General features: G+C 35.6%; 1 protein-coding gene across 4 annotated transcripts in view; it reads left to right on the forward strand.

The window, feature by feature from the left end:
• RAB28 (RAB28, member RAS oncogene family) overlaps positions 1-17,832 on the forward strand; it is a 62,787-nt gene that overhangs the window by 10,947 nt on the left and 34,008 nt on the right. For 3 of the 4 annotated variants that reach the window (XM_036420394.2, XM_036420386.2, XM_036420402.2), the window contains exon 4: positions 11,470-11,599. In XM_036420394.2, coding sequence (XP_036276287.1) covers positions 11,470-11,599 — 130 coding nt within the window. Of the gene's footprint in view, positions 1-11,469; positions 11,600-13,069; positions 13,297-17,832 lie in introns of those variants that run through there. The other variant, XM_045574088.1, reaches the window with a different exon arrangement.

Below are 17,832 nucleotides of genomic sequence, written 5' to 3' on the forward strand. Positions count from 1 at the left end.
AGAGATTTTCTGAATTATTTTTTTTTTTAACATAAATGAGGCTCATAATGTTCTGATCATGTGAAAAGGCCCTACTTTTGCTTTTTTATGATTCATACATTGATTGGGTTCTTAGCACTTTTTCTCCTTTGCCTTTTCATCTACACTAGGGGCCTGGTGTGCAGATTTGTGCACAGGTGGGGTCCCTCAGCCTGTCCTGCAGGGATTGGGCCGAAATTGGCAGTCCAACATCCCTGAGGGATGTATTAATAGTAGTGTGCGAAGCGGCAGGCGTCTGGGGAGGAGCCCAAGCCTGGGCTGGGCATCGTGCCACTACTGCTCATCCGCCCCACTGTGCCTGCCGCCTGCCTCCGCTGCAGGGTAGGCTTGCTGCCACTCCGAGGTCTCTGCACGCCCATCTTAGGGTGATACTGGTATGCCCATGACTGAGAAGCGGCCGTGGGCTTGTGCCCAGTCAGTCCTGATGCTGGTCCCAATCCCCGTCATGGTTCAGATGGGCTGGGAGGAGAGGGGTGTGCAGTGTGAGTGTGTGGGAGAGGTTTGTGCCACTGCAGCTGTGTTCACCAGCCGTGAGCCCAGAATCTGGCGCCTGTCTGTCAGCGGAGTGGTGCTCCCGCTGTGGGAGCGCACTGACCACCAGGGGGCAGCTTTTGCACTGAGCGTCTGCCCCCTGGTGGTCAGTGCATGTCATAACAACCGGTTGAACTGTTGAACAGTCAAATGGTCACTTAGGCTTTTAAATATATATAGTTTGTTCTTTGTCTCCTGCAAAGCCTTCCTGCTCACTTAACATTTTCTCTTGTGACCGTATGACTTGATATTTTATGCATGTTTATTTTTCCCTTGAAAGGTACATCGCAGGTTTTGGTTTCTGTCTTTATTGTTAATTTTTTGTTTTAAACTGATTATGTTTAAAGTGGATATTAAACTAAAGAAAAATTGCTGAACAGAGATTTGTGCAAATCAGCAGTACTTGTTTCACATAGTTGGTAAATGGGATTTGAAAATAAAAATCTTTTCCCACTTTGCTCCATTAAGATTTATCTTCAAGGACAAATATTGGATTTAAAAAAAAAGAAAATTAGATTAGTCAAGCTTATGATATTTGATTCTGAGTGTCAAATAGAATCTTTTTATGTTTTATAAATGAACTAAAGTTAGTGGAGAACAGGAAGATTTTATGTATCTCAGCATAAATAATATCAAATTCAATTAATTTATTTAAAACTTAGGGGAATATTACACTCATGCATTGGAATCTTTAATTTTACCATATGTAAAGTCATTAAAAATTGTTTGATATACTTAAATTATTTAAAGTTTGTTAATGTTATAAAATTATGGTGTTATATAAAAATTAATAATGTGAAATTCATGAAATATAGAATTAACCATTTTACAGTATATAAACAAATGAGAGACCAGGTGACACAAACAACACTTATTTCTTACAGTTCGGGAGGCTGAGAAGTCCAAGATTAAGGTTTATGACATTCCCTCAAATCATTTTTTGTACAGTGTATGTTTTATACTATTACATACCTGCTTATAATTAGTAGGCATTGTGGACAAATTTGTAGAAATTTCAGAAATTTCTTTTTTTGAGAGTACTTGATGTTAGTACTACTTCTCTGTTCTCTTCTAATTCACCTCATATCTTGGGAGGAAGAGAATGTTATATTTTTTAGAACTTGTTATGTAAGATTTCTATTTTGGAGGTGTTTTTTTTCCTCTCTTTGATGATGTCTTATTTATATATTACAATTTCTGTGAATGTTGTAAGCATATACCATGTTTTATTAAACAACAATATAATACAGTATTTCTGAGAGGTTCATTAACATTTGCATGAAAGCATCTCAGGAAACTAGTAATTCTGAGATGATAAAATAAATTGTCATAAATTAACGTAATGAAATAAATTTTCTCTCTTTTCCAGAGATTCTAAATTAAATGCTATCTAAAATATATAGAGTGCATTTACTAGTAGTTTCTTGTTAAAATATGTGTAATTTTTTTTATCCAGGTCAGAGACATTCTGACTATAATTCACTACCATAAATTGGGGGAACTGTTATTTTTCAAGAACAAGCTTTCAAATAGCATTTTAATATAGTTAACTTTATGTTATATCATGTAATTATTATTCAAAGTGGATCAATGCTGTTTCTAGAGTTGTTGATGCTATCTATTACCTATCTCATGAGTACTTTGTATTTTAGTACACACGTTACAGGATAGAAGTCTTCATAAATAATGTTTTGATGAGCTGTTTTGAAGACATCAGTTTAATGTATTATTAGGATTTTATTTTAGATTCTCTAGTTTATGTATTGGGTATAAAAAGAATTATCTTAAAACCATCGGAGCTATTAAGTTAGTGAATCTGTTTTTTAAAAAGCCTTTCAAAACATCTATGAAGAAGCTCATTTATTGTATAGAAACTGACATAGTTTCAAATAAAACTTATTACTTTATCCTCTTCACTCCCCCCACTCCAGTAGCATTAATCTTTAGTAATAGTCTGTTGAATAGTGTTGTGTGAAACAAAATTGAATTGACACCCAAGAAAGAATTAGTGAGATATTTTGACAAGAACTGTTCTAAGAATTGAGGTATATCCCAGTTAAATTCCCAGGTTTAGAATTGCCTTAACTTTTCCTAGGAGTCTTCAGAAAGATGCCATAGGCTATTTTTCAGTGGTTACGAGCAAACACACAGTGCGTGGTGTTTAATGCCCTGTAACCTGTGGCTAACAGAGGCTAATAACAAACCTCGGAGAAGGACTGCGTGTTCATTTTGGTAGCTCTTTCCATCCTGGAATCTAAGTGGTTTGCAAACACTGCTCTACTGAGCACCGAGGATAAGCTAGCTCAATGAAGTACAGTCGTTTGTGAGTTAAACATAAGTACTGTTGTGTGCCAGTGCCCCACGCAGATGAGCCAGCCTGTTCACCACCAACAAAAGGATCTGGTGTCGGTATGACCACTGAGGAGAGATCACATCTGAAGTGGGATTCCCTGAGCCCCTCTGCTATCTTTTATTATGAAATTTTTAGTTAGATGTTTGCCAACTTGTATCTAATTTTATTTGCAGACCTCTCTTGCTTTCCTCTTTCTTCTTACAGATTGTACTTATTTCAAGGTATATGATTGTATAATCAATATGATTTATTTCTATATATGATTAAATACTAAAGCAGTGTTTTTCAACCTTTTTTGGGCAAAGGCACACTTGTTTCATGAAAAAAATCACGAGGCACACCACCATTAGAAAATGTTAAAAAATTTAACTCTGTGCCTATATTGACTATATATAAAGTAATTCTCTTGAATAGGAATCAAATAAACACAAAGAAAGTATTTTATAATTACTTTATTATGAAATATTAAGTAAACAAAATAGTGAAAAATTATAAAATTCTTGTCTTGTCTGCACCTACGGCACACCAGGCAACAACTAGTGTGCCGCGGAACAGCGGTTGAAAAACGCTGTACTAAAGTACATTATTTGTCATAAAAATCAAGGAGAAAAATCACCTACATTTTGAGAATAGGGAACTTTTCATTTTAGGGAAGGTTAAATTGTGTGTGTGTGTGTGTGTGTGTGTGTGTGTGTGCGCGCGCCTTATAAAATTTAGAAATAAATCTGTGAAATACCTTCTAAGACTGTTGTGTTACCACCAGTGTTTGTTTCTTCAATTATTCCTACCAATTATTCCTTTGCAAATGGCATCCATTTGATTTACTGACTCATCATGCTTGTTAGAAATGGTGATAAGTAAAATAGATGAAAACAAAATACTATATGAAGTAATTTTATATAATATTTACTAAATGTCTTGAGGTTTACAAAGAGGAGGGAATTGTAGGGGAGAAAGAGATGTTAAGATATAGAAAATGGAGAAAATTATTGTGAAGAATTTGAAAATATAGCAGGATTTATTAAACTTGAAATCTGATTTCCAAAAGTCATGGCAGAAATATTTAGGAAGAAGAAGAGCAAATTGGGAAGAGGAAGCACGGGGACATAAGGGGATAATGACATAGGAAAAGGATGAGTGGCGGGTAGATGGGTGGTAAAAGAGGGTACCAGGGACATGGCACATGGTGATTGGTTTAGATATCTACAAGATTACCAAGAAAATTATTTCCAGTATCCTCAGTAGATTCTTTTCAGATTTTAGTTGTTACCAAGATGTGTTGGATTTGTGAGGGAGTTATATTGTAACTTCTTTTGGCTGAGAAGATTCTGATAGAATTCTGGAAGGAATCAGAAGAGGTCTGGATTGATCCCTGTGGTGAGAGGGGCTTTGAGGTGCTTGTATAAACTCCCACAGAGGGGAGTACTTAGAGGGCTGGCTTTGGTGTGCTGAAGCTGGTGGCCAGAGCCCTGGGAGTCAGGTCTGCTTATATGATTTTGGTAGTTTGTGTCTTTCAAGGAATTGGTCCATTTCATTTAAGTTGTCAAATTTTAGCTATAGAGTTGCTTATAGTCCTTTATTATCCTTTTAAGGTCTATGGGATCTTATTAATTTGCCTCTTCTCTATCCCTCCCTTTTTGGTTAAGTTGGCTAGAGAGTTACCAACTTCAGATTTTGTTCATTTTATTTATTGTTTTCCTCTTTTCAGCTTTATTGATCTGTAGGTAATTTTTATTATTTAGTTTTTCTGCTTGCATTAGGCTAACGTTGCTCTTCTTCCTTAGTTTCTAAAGTGGAAGCTCAGACTATTGATACTTCTTTTCTAACATATACAATATATTCAGTGCTGTATACTTTTCTGTCAGCACTGTTATTGCTCTATTTCAAAAGTTTTGATAGGTTGTAATTTCATTAGTTTAAGGTATTTTTAACTTCTCTTGAGACTTTTTTTTTGACCCATGTGTTATTTTGAAGTATGTTGTTTAATCTCCAAATATTTTGAGTTTTCCAGCTATCTTTCTAATTACTGATTTCTAATTTAATTTCATTGTAGTCTGTCTACTAACATGTTTTGTATAATTTCTATTCTTATAAATTTGCTAAGGTATATTTTATGGCCCACAGTATAGTCCAAGCATGTCAAACTCAGCCCACAACGAATATTTTTCTGGCCCAAATATAACAGTATGTAAGAAACATTTTAATAAAAAAGTTTGTAACTTAATTTTTATATCATTCTGTTATACATAATTATTAACAATGAACTATAATGTTCGTTAATGACTGATTACTGTAATCATGTTGCATTCGTTTCCCTTATACGCCTTACGTGCAGACATACCATTTCTAGCAACAAATATTTTAACAGCCGATAGCCATGTCATTAGTCTTGCACTGACTTGTTTGGTGTGCACAACAGGAAATATTTCACTTTTGGAGAACAAGAAAAACAGGTTTATTTGCATTATTCTTATTAATTTGTGCAGTTACTCAGTGTCTAGTAAGTTAATGTTAAAGAAAAATAATTTTTATTAAAATGTTCTATTTATGTTAATGATTACTTATTTCAGTCCTTTGTTTTTAGCATGTCTGTATCAAAATAAACCCACGTTTCTGTGAAAATTGAAGCTTTTGTTTTTTTTTGTGGCCCACATAAACTTAAACCTTGTTTATTTGGACAGTGTTTGTCTTTGGGTTTGACATGCCTGGTATAGTCTAAGTGAGTGTCTCATGTGAATTTGATAAGAGTGTAAATTCTAATGTTGTTGGACAAACTGTTCTGTAAATGTCAATTAGATGATGCTGATTGTTAGTGCTATTTGGTTCAACTTACTGTTTTCTGCTTTATGTATCAATTAATGAAAAAGGGGTGTTGAAGTCTCCATTTATATTACTGGACCTGAGGATTTGGAATTTCTTATAGTTCTATCCATTTGGTCTCATGTATTTTGATACTCTGTTATTAGGTATATGTACATGAAAAATTATTGTATCTTCTTGGAAAATTGACCCCTTTATTATGATATCAACCTTTATACGTTAAATATTTTTTTTTCTGAAGTCTGATTTGTCTGAAATTAATACAGTGACTGTAGCTTTCTTTTTATTAATGTTAACATGATATTTCTGTATTTCCTTACTTTTAATCTCTGTCTTCATATGTAAAGTGAATTTCCTGTAGACAACATATAAGTTGAATCTTGGTTTTAAAATTCTCTGATAATCTCTGTCTTTTTAATTGGTATATTTAGATCATTCACATTTGAAGTGATTATTGATATAGTTGGGTTAATATCTATCATAACATGTTTGTTTTCTATTCCTTGCTTTTGGTCTTTTCTGGTTCTATTTTTATATTTTTTAAAAATTTAAATTCTTTATTGTTTCAAGTATTACCTGAGTCTCCCTTTTTCCCCATTGACCTTTCCCTAGCCACTCCCACCTCCCTTATCTTTTTTTTTTTTAAAAAAACTTTTCTTGTTATCTTCTTTCTTAGCCTGTTAATTATATTTAAAAATCTTTCTCTAGAGTTTGCAATATACAGTTTTAACTAATCTAAGTGTACTTTCATATAACACTATATTGTTTCACATTTAGTTCAGATACCTTATAAAAGAACTAGCGGCCCGGTGCACAAAATAAGTGCACTTGGGGTGGGGGTGGGGGGAGTTCCTCAGCCAGACCTGCACCCTCTCCAATCTGGGACCCCAGGAATGGGGCCTAAACTGGCAGTCAGACATCCCTCTTGCAATCTGAGACCACTGGCTCCTAACCGCTCACCTGCCTGCATGATCTCCCCTAACCACTCTACCTGCCTGCCTGATTACCCCTAACTGCCCTCCTGCAGTCCTGGTCACCCCATAACTGCCCTCCTTGCCAGCTTGTTTGCCCCCTAACTGCTCCCCTGCCTGCCTGCCTGCCTGATCACCCCTAACTACTCTACCTGCCTGCCTGAACACCCTTAACTGCTTCTGCTTGCCAGCTTGATCACCCCCAACCTGGTCACCCTCTAATTGCCCCCCTGCCAGCCCTGCTGCTCCCTAACTGCCTCCTGCTGGCCTAGCCACCCTCCTAACTGCTCCCCTGCCAGCTTGATTGCCCCCTAACCGCTGGATGCCGGCCTGCCTGATCACCCCTAACTACTCTATCTGCCAGCCTGATGACCTCTAACTGCCCTCTCTTTGCCAGCCTGGTCACCCCTAATTACCCTCCTGCCAGTCTGGTCACCCCCTAACTGTCCAGAAAGAGGTCGGACGTCCAGAAGATGTCCGGTTGACCTGGTCTAATAAGCATATTACTGTTTTATTAGTATAGATAATCTGAATCCATCTCCCATTCTTTAGGGCATTGCTGTCATCATTTTGCTTGTCAATATGCTAAAATCACTCAATTTATTATTACTCTGATTAGTTTAAACAATAAACACTTGTTTCTTCTCTGGTACTTTACCTTTCTTTATGGAGAACTGAATTTCTTATTCATAATATCATTTCCTTCTCTCTGAAGAACCTCTTTTAACATTTATTGCACGGCAGGTCTACTGTTTGTGAATTCCTTTAGTTTTTGTTTATTTGAGAAAGTCTTTATTTCTCCCTCACTTATGAAGGATAATTTTACATATAGAATTCTAGACTTTTTTAACACTTAAAGTATTTCCTTCTTTTCTTACATGATTTCTGATAAGAAATTTTCTGTAGTTCTTATCCTTGTTTTTCTATAGAATATTTTTTTCCATTGATTTTTATAGAGAGTGAAAGGAAAGGGTAGAGAAAGAGAGGTACATTGGTGAGAGGGAAACTTCATGGATCAGTTGCCCCCTGCATGCCCCCTACTGGGGGATCGAGCCTGAAACCTGGGCATATGCCCTGATCAGAAATTGAACTAGTGACCTCTTGGTTTCTGGGTCAATGCTTAACCACTTAACCACACTGGCTGGACATTATGGTCCCCCCCCCCCCCCCCCCCCGAGAGAGAGGAATAGAGAGGGAGAGAGGAATGGAGAGGGAAAGAGAAAAACATCAAAGTGAGAACAAAAGATTGACCAGCTGCCTCCCACACACCAACTACTGGCAATTGAGACCAGAACCTTTTGTTGTACAGGACTTTGCTCCAACCAGATGACCCACCCGACCAGGGCTCCTTTTTTTATTCTTTAGAGTTTACATCTCTTTGTTTATGTTACTTACCTTTTTATTAGAATTTTTAACATATTAATCATAGTTATTTTAACCTTGGTCTGACGCCCTAGTTGGTTTGGCTCAGTGGGTAGAGTGTTGGCTTGCATGCGGACTGAATGGTCTTAGGTTCCATTCCGGTCAAGGGCACATGCGTGGTTTGCAGGCTCGATCACCAGTAGGGGGTGTGCAGGAGGCATTCGATCAATGAGTCTCTCTCATTGATGTTTCTCTCTCCCTCTACCTTCCTCTCTGAAATCAATATAAATATATTTTTAAAATAAAAAGTATTTTCCAGCGAATAAGACGACTTTTGAAATGAAAAAAAGTCAACCGAAAATCGGGGGCAAAAGTCCAAAATTGCACAAAAATTACCTGCAGATCTTGACGGCAAAGTCAGTCTTTTCTTTGAAGTGGAGGGTAGTCTTATACAGTGAATATAGGCCTAAACCACATGTGTCAAACACAAGGCCCGCGGGCCAAATCCGTCCCGCCAGGCCTTGCAATGTGGCCCGCACCGCGCTGTCATCACTGCACTCCGCTGCGTTTCCATCACAATGACAGTTTATGACTGTTCAGTAAACCATTCGGCCCGCGATTTAGGCTGGATTTTAGATTTTGGCCCCTTTTCTGATTGAGTTCGACACCCCTAGCCCTAAACCTATGTTTTAACTGTAAAATTAGGGGGTCGTCATATACGCCGGAAAATACGGTAATAAATTCTTGGTCTGATAATTCCAACTCTATTTTATCTGAGTTTGATCCCAATGATTGCTTTTTCTTTTCAAACTGCCTTTTAGTGTTCTAATTTTTTGTTGAAAGCTAGACATGATGTATTGAGTAATAAGAACTCAGTCTAATAGGCCTTTATTGTGAGGTTTTGTGTTAACATGGCCAGGAGTTAGTCTGAATTTAATGTTAACTGAAGCTATAGGTGCCAGAGACATCAAATTCTTCTATGTCTTTGAGTTTTTCCTCTCCTTTTTTTCTGAGTGTCTTAAACAATTCTTTCTTAGTTGAAGTTTGTGTCTTATAGCTTTTTCAGCTATAATCCACTACTATTATACTTCAGCTATGTTGGTGTTTAGTTAAGTATAAGGGTGATTGATATTGCATTATAATTATAGAATATTTAAACTGGAAGGGATTTTATTTAACTCAATTATTTAATTTCAGAGGGTGATTGATATTGCATAATAATTATAGAATATTTATACTGGAAGGGATTTTAACTCAATTATTTAATTTCAGAGGCAAATAACCCAAGATTCAGAGAGAATAAGTGACTTGGAGGCCAGCGTAGTATAATAAAAGAGCATGATACTGGAAGACCATAACAGCAGTATGCTAGAACCAGTTTGGGAGAATTATTGTTAAGTTCAGGAGTTTTTGTGAACCAGTTGAATACATTTATGGTTAAAAATTATAAATAAACTTACAAATTATATAAAAACAAATATATGCTCAAAATGCACACTTACCAATTATTTTGCTATATATATTATATATATATTAAATATATTTTTATTGATTTCAGAAAAGAAGGAAGAGAGAGAGAGAGAGAGAGAGAGAGAGAGAGAGAGAGAGAGAGAGAGAGAGAGAGAAACAGCGATGATGAGAAATAATCATTGATTATTTGCTTCCTCCTGCACGCCACCTACTGGAGACCAATCCCGCAACCCAATCATGTGCTGTTGATTGGAATTGAACCTGGGACCTTTCAGTCTGCAGGCCGACGCTCTATCCACCGAGCCAAACCAGCGAGGGCTATTTTACTATATATTTTTATTATCTATGCTTTGGAGATTATTTATGTTTAGTGTCCCTGCGTGGTGGAGGTGCTATATAGTGATGTCCTGTCATGCTCTGTGATCAGTGAAGTGACTTTGATAACTTGAAAATGGCCACACAGCAGTATTTACACCACAGAAATTGGCAAATTCTACAAACAACACTCTTCTGACGCCCACCTGTACCATCCCCTGAACCAATCTATTAATATTTACCAAGATATCACAGGCCATGATTCCTGTGTTGGTATACTTGTCTGTTTACTAGTATGTGCTTGGTTTTGGTGCAAGACGGTGGGTTCCTGGAGGTTTGGAATTTATATCCCTAGCACCCAGCACAGTGCTAGGCATATAGTTGGCAGACAAATGTTTGTGGAATGAATGAGCGAACTTTATATTTATTCAGTCTTTGATTCAAATTCTGGCTCAATTACTTAACTAGCTGTGTGACCTTGGTTATTTTAACCTCTGTTTATTAGTAAAATGAGAATAATAGAACCAGCTTTGCATGCTTGTTCTGATGATTAATGAAAAGATCTAGAGTTGTCTAGGACATTATAGGTGCAAAAAGTAGTCAATATTTAGGATTATAAACTGAGAAGAGGGAGACATAAATGCTATTAGGGTCCAGACTTATTATTTTGAATGCAGAACTTTGTATTAAGTGTTTGACCACAAACTGGATGGGAATCAAGAATCTGGCACTGTTATTTTTGTGTGTACATACTTCTCCTTCCCCCACAAAATAATGGGATATATTAAAAGGAATATGATACATAAGAGGCAGGAAGCAATCCCTCTGTTATATTTGGCTTTGTCCATGCTCTTACTACAGAATCATATCTAGTTTTACATTGCTCATTTTAAAGAGGATGTCAAAAAATTGTATGGAGAGTGTCCTGGGAAGAACCAACAACTGTGATTAAAGGGATAGAAAATAGGTCCTTTGAGGCAAGTTTAGGAATTGAGTTTGTTTATTCTGGAAAGGAGACAGTAAAGGCGTTTCTTAACTATCTTTAAGTACATGAAGGGTTATTACAAGGAGGATACTCACATGTTGTTCTCCAAATGCACAGAGGACCAAAAGAGGAAATCAATTTATTTCATTTAAAGAAAATTGTGTTAAAACACTGAAATGGACTATCAAGGGATGTCATGGACTTTCCATTTAAAAAAATATTTAAAAAGAGCAGCAGCAGATGGTTTTTTTATTGAAAGGTTTAGATATTTGACCTCATGAAAGTAACAGACAGGATTGTAGACCTTGCGGCTTTTTCTGTGACATATTTTCTTACGTTGATTATAACTTACCAAGCATATCCCAGATATCTTATTAGGAAACCACTTAGAACTTGATAAAATTATTATTTAGCTTGCTTTACTTGGCTTGGGTTTATCTTGAATGAAAAGATTCAGTATTATTTGTCTGCTAATAGCTAAATCAAAGTAAGTTTATATATAGAATAGTCCACGTTTGTATTTTTACACAATTCTAGGTATATCTGAAGCATTACTTAGAGTATTTAATATTAATATTATTTTCAAGTAGTGTATTACAAATATTCTGTAACTCTTGTGACAGGGAGTCCTCTTGGTATATGACATTACAAATTATCAAAGCTTCGAGAATTTGGAAGACTGGTATACTGTGGTGAAGAAAGTGAGCGAGGAGTCGGAAACTCAGCCACTGATTGCCTTGGTGGGCAATAAAAGTAAGTTATTAATGCTTATTAATATATAATAAAGTTTATTTGCCTATTCTATTGTTTTTATTTCTAAAAATGTTTGAAAACACAAGTAGATACAGCTTTCCTGGAGTAAGCAAATTGCTTAAAGAGAAAATTCCTAAAGATGTGTACAGTCTTTCCAATAGCAGTTTTGATGCTGATCTATCTTAACTGCTGTGCTGCTTTGGCCAATTCCTGTTAAGGTAAGTTCTGCTCTGCCTGTGTGTTTTGGTTTCCTGAGGTCTAAGGAAACAGCGCGGCCTATTAAGAACAGCAACACAGCTGCAGATTTTATGATATTGCTCTGCAGCTTCACTGCCCCAGAGATTTTGGGAGATACATTTCATTAAATGATCCCCTATTCTAGGGAAGGGAGCAGTGTCTGTGTGGAATTTTGTGTGTATCGTTTTTTGCTCCCATAAAGTTCCTTTCTGAATTTTTCAGGCTCTGCGATATAAATTAATTTTTTTTTTTGAAAAAGTGTGTTATAATGGGGAAATAGTAGCGCTCGGTAAAAATGATGGGTAAATAATTTTTGAGATTAGTCTTTTGGGTTACGATGTATAGCATATAAAAATGGTAAGACAATGTAGCACAAGACTTACTTGGTTCATCGTCCTCCAATGCAGTTACTTGGAAAAGGAGTCCCTACAAAGGAGTTTCAATTATATAGAATATTATAATATGACCTAATCTTTTACAACTTATTTGAGGACAGAAAAAGAGAAAATGAATAAAAATTATACCATGAAAGATTTAGGTCAGAAACTGTTTCCTGCCTACAAGCATTGTTAAATCAATATCCAAGTATACTTAGGAAGAGAATTATCTTTACCAAAAATCTTTAATAGTAGAGTGCATTTTTTTTGTCTGTAATTGGTTAGGAAATAGTACTTCCTGAAAGACTAAACCAAGATTTCTTCATTATGTGGTTTTGCACACTTAGATGAACATGTAATAAATCCAAGCCTTATTTTAAAACCGTTATAAAACAGGTGTGAATATCATTTCTCTGAAGAGTGAAAAATACAAATATATTGTTTTTAGGAAACAGAATTACATATCACAAGATGTATAGGTTGGATAAAAGGTACAGATTTTTTTTTAAAGTTTAGTAAAATATTCTCATCTATTTTGTATATAATTATAATTGACTGAATTAAATATTTTAAAACTTTGCTTATCTATTTTGTATATAATTATAATTGACTGAATTAAATACTTTTCAATTCATTGAAATCCCCCTTTACAAATCATGAGTTTTAATGAGCTAAGATTCTATTTCTAAGGTGGACTTTTCATTTTAGGAGATAATTTCTTGGTCATTATGTTACCAAAGAATTGGCTTATTTTCTGGTTAAATGTGTGCTTTATTTGAGGTTTCCCATTAACTTTTGGGAAATTGTAGAGTAGGGAAGGAGGATAGGGGTTCCGATTTGTTTTCATTTCTTTCAGGATATCATCTAACCACCATCTGGAGTAACAGCGTAGTGGTACATAATTATATACATTATGTGTTTATGCTCTCCTGTGAGGCATCCGGCGTTGGTCGCTGTCAGAGGCAGGATATCAGACTAGATAGGCTATTGAACTGTGCTTGGTTGTGCCATTCCGAGTTATATAAATTTATGCAAAAAATGATCAGTGTTATGTTTGAGATTTCATAGCATAAAAATTAAAAGAATTTTTTCACTTTTGGCTTAGCTCTAACCACTTTCTTGTATTTATAATACTCCTTCAGAATGAGATCATATAATAGAGTATGCAGTCACACAGAATGATATACTATATGTAAAATGAAGAGATTATAGATAAACATTTTCCTGAATATTATTTCATATGATCATGTAATGAAAGAGTTTATAATATGTGTTTCTAAATTGATGTTGTATTTGTATGGTAATATGCATTCATTTTCTTTTTTGGATATAAAATTATATTAAAAGCAAAGACTTCACCTACTGGTTAAAGGCAAAGAGAAAGAAACATGATGGGAAGAAAGCTGAAATTATATTATTCTAATTATCTACACAAGTCATCTTCTGCCTAAATGTGCAATTTAAAATTCATCATTGTTTCCTATTCTTTGCAAATTCAATAGTAAGCATATGTTGAAGAGAAATAGGCGTAGGCCCTGAATATATTGGCAGCAATAGCCAGCTTTTAGCCAAAGTTCAGTAGAAGCAAAGAAAATTTCCTCACAAAGTGTGTGTTTATGAGTGCGTGCGCATTCATAGGCATGTGTGAATTTGTTCCATTATAAGACCTTATGATTAGAAATATATAAAATCATTTACTTTTTATTAAAATATAATAAACTCAGAAATTTGGGCTGAGGATAGAAGATAGTCTTAGGTAACGGTGAATTATGGGTTTATTTTTGTAAAAAATTTTGTGTTTTATTATGTTTAAATATAAAGAGTAACTAGAGTAGGTTAATAAAGTAGCCAGAAGAGGAAGGGACTTGCTTTAATGACATAGACAGAATTGGTAATTAGTAAGTTATTTCAGTGTATGATACTTAAAAGTATATAATGTTTAAAGCAAATTTACTGACTTTATTTCATTCTATATTCTGAAAAGCTTTAAGAGATTAATGTTCTTTATACTAATTAAGATTTTTTTTTAAAAATATATTTTATTGATTTTTTACAGAGAGGAAGAGAGAGAGATAGAGAGTTAGAAACGTCGATGAGAGAGAAACATCGACCAGCTGCCTCTTGCACACCCCCTACTGGGGATATGCCCGCAACCAATGTACATGCCCTTGACCGGAATCGAACCTGGGACCCTTCAGTCCGCAGACCGACGCTCTACCACTGAGCCAAACCGGCTTCGGCCTAATTAAGATTTTAAATGAAGTATTGAGTGTGGTTAAGATTTGTTTTCAAGCCCAATTTCTTCCCTTTACAGCACTGTGACAACCAGAGAAGCTATTTTATATTTCTAAGCCTCCATTTCCTCTTCTGGAAATAAGGGTAATAGTTTCTGTCTGATAAAGTTGGTTTAAAGATTAAATGAGATATTACATGAAAAACACTTAGCATGTGGTTTTATCCAATGTTAGTGTTCAATAATATTATTATTCTTAATCATAATAGCCTTTTAAAAGCATTAACTATGTTGACATTGAAAAGCAACCAAATTGGAAAAGAAAAAGTAAAATTGTCATTATTCTCAGATGACATAATATTGTACATAGAAAACCATAAAGACTCCATAAAAAAACTAATAGACTTAATAAAATGAATTTGGCAATGTAGCAGGATACAAAATTAACATCCAAAAGTCTATGACTTTTTTATGCACCAATAATGAACTCACAGAAAGAGAAACTAAAAAAACAATCCCATTTACCATTACAACAAAAAAATTAAGATATCTAGGAATAAATTAAACAAAGGAAATAAAGGATCTATACTCAGAAAATTACAGGATGCTGAAAAAAGAGATACAGGAACACATAAACAAATGGAATAATATACCGTGTTCTTGGATTGGTAGAATCAAGATCATTAAAATGTCCATACTACCCAAAACAATCTATAAACTCAATGCAATCCCCATTAAAATACCAGCAGCATACTTCAAAGACCTAGAACAAACTGCAAAAATTCATCTGGAATAAAAAAAGACCCCAAATAGCTGCAGCAATCTTGAGAAAAAAGAACAAAGTTGGAGGGATCACAATAGCAGATATTAAGCTATATTATTGTACAAAGCCACTATTGTCAAAACTGCCTGGTACTGGCACAAGAACAGACATGTAGACCAATGGAACAGAACAGAGAACCCAGAAATTGACATAAGCCATTATTCTCAATTAATATTTGACCAAGGGGGCAAGAGCATAAAATGGAGTCAAGATAGTTTCTTCAATATATGGTGTTGGGAAAATTGGACAGATACATGCAAAAAAATGACACTAAAGCACCAACTTAAACCATACACAAAAATAAACTCAAAATGGATAAAGGACTTAAATGTAAGACGGGAAACCATAAAAATCTTAGAAGAGGCCATAGGCAGCAAAATAGCAGACATTTGTCGTAGCAGTATCTTTACTGATACAGCTCCTAGGGCATGGAAACTAAGGAGAAAATAAACAAACGGGACTACATCAAAATAAAAAGCTTCTGCACAGCATAAGAAACCATCAACAAAACAAGAAAGCCCACTGCATGGGAGAACATATTTGCCAATGTTATCTCTGATAAGTGTTTGATCTCGAACATTTACTGGGAACTCATACAACTTAACAAAAAGAAGATAATCCAATAAAAAATGGGCAAAGGACCTAAATAGACACTTTAAAAAAATATATATTTTATTGATTTTTTACAGAGAGGAAGAGAGAGGGATAGAGAGAAACATCGATGAGAGAGAATCATCCATCAGCTGCCTTTTGCACACCCCCTACTGGGGATGTGCCCGCAACCAGGTACATGCCCTTGCCCGGAATTGAACCCCGGACCTTTCAGTCTGTAGGCCGACGCTCTATCTACTGAGCCAATCTGGTCCCGGCTAAATAGACACTTTTGAAAGAGGACATACAGAGGCCAAGAGACATATGAAAACATACTTAAAGTCACTAATCATCCTAGAGATGCAAATCAAAACAACAATGAGGTACCATTTTACACTTGTCAGAATGGCTATCATCAAAAAACCAACAAACGACAAGTGCTGGCGAGGATGCGGAGAAAAAGGAACCCTCCTTCACTGCTGGTGGGAATGCAGACTGGTGCAGCCATTGTGAAAAAAGTATGGCATTTCCTCAAAAAATTAAAAATGGAACTGCCATTTGACCCAGTGATCCTACTTATAGGAATATATTGCAAGAAACTAGAAACACCAATCAGAAAGGATATATGCACCCCTATGTTCATAGCAGCACAATTTACAATAGCAGAGATTTGGAAATAGCCTAGGTGCCCACCAGCAGATGAGTGAATTAGAAAACTGTGGTACATCTACACAATGGAATAATAAGCTGCTGTAAAAAAAGGAATTCTTACCATTTGCAATAGCATGCATAGAGCTGGAGAGCATTATGCTAAGCCTGTGGTTGGCAAACTGCAGCTTGCGAGCCACATGCAGCTCTTTGGCTCCCTGAGTGTGGCTCTTCCACAAATACCATGGCCTGGGTGAGTCTATTTTGAAGAAGTAGCATTAGAAGAAGTTTAATTTAAAAAATTTGGCTCTCAAAAGAAGTTTCAATCGTTGTACTGTTGGTATTTGGCTCTGTTGACTAATGAGTTTGTGGACTACTGTACTAAGTGAAATAAGCCAGTCAGAGGAAGATAAATATCACATAATCTCACTCATTTGTGGAATATAAAGAACATCATAAACTAATGAATAAAAATAGATATAGAAACAAAGAAGCATCGAACAGACTGTCAAACTACATTCGGAAGTCAGGGGAGGGTTGGGGGGATTAAGAGATCAACTGAAGGACTGGTATGCATGCATGCATATAAGCGTAACCAATGAACACAGACATGGGGGCGGGTAGGGCATGTGCTGGAGGGTAGAAGTGGCCGGGAGGTCAGTGGGAGAAAAAGGAGGCATATACTACTATTTGTAATATTTTAAACAATAAAAATAAAATGAAATGAGTTAGCCCATAAAAAAAAATAAAAGCATTAACTATAGCTTCATTTTGAATAATTGCAAATTATAAATTAGTAGAGCTGAAATAGAAGTTTTATAAAAGTGGCCTGAAGGAAATGGTTCCTAGAGAATTTCTTTGTTACCATCTTATTCCTTGTTTTTGTTTTCAGGTTGATAGTTCTCAGATTGTGTGTTGGATAGGCAATTCATTCAGCAAACATTCTCCAGTGCCAGCTATGTGTGTGCCACTAGTCATTGTTAGTTTGCACAGAAGTTGAGCCGGAGAGACTGCTTAAGGAGTGATTGGACTTGCTAACCCAGGTCTTAATTTTGATCTTTTTTTTTTTTTTTTCCTCCTGCCATATTCAGGTTTTCTAAAAATCTTGACTGTTTTTTGCTCTGTTTGGTAGTTGAGATTAATAAATCAGTTTTGTCCAAATCTTCACTGAAGCTCCTACTTTTCCCTAGTGAGATAAAAATAAATTTTTGGTAGGTAAGTTTCAAAATGAGAATGAGGCTAAGTCATTTATTTATTCCGTATATTTTATGGGAAGTTCATTGAAGTTTGATGATGACTATAGCCCCATGTGGAATGAAATGTT

Source organism: Pipistrellus kuhlii, unplaced genomic scaffold (assembly GCF_014108245.1).
Source record: "Pipistrellus kuhlii isolate mPipKuh1 unplaced genomic scaffold, mPipKuh1.p scaffold_m20_p_1, whole genome shotgun sequence".
NCBI classification, from domain to species: Eukaryota; Metazoa; Chordata; class Mammalia; order Chiroptera; family Vespertilionidae; genus Pipistrellus; species Pipistrellus kuhlii.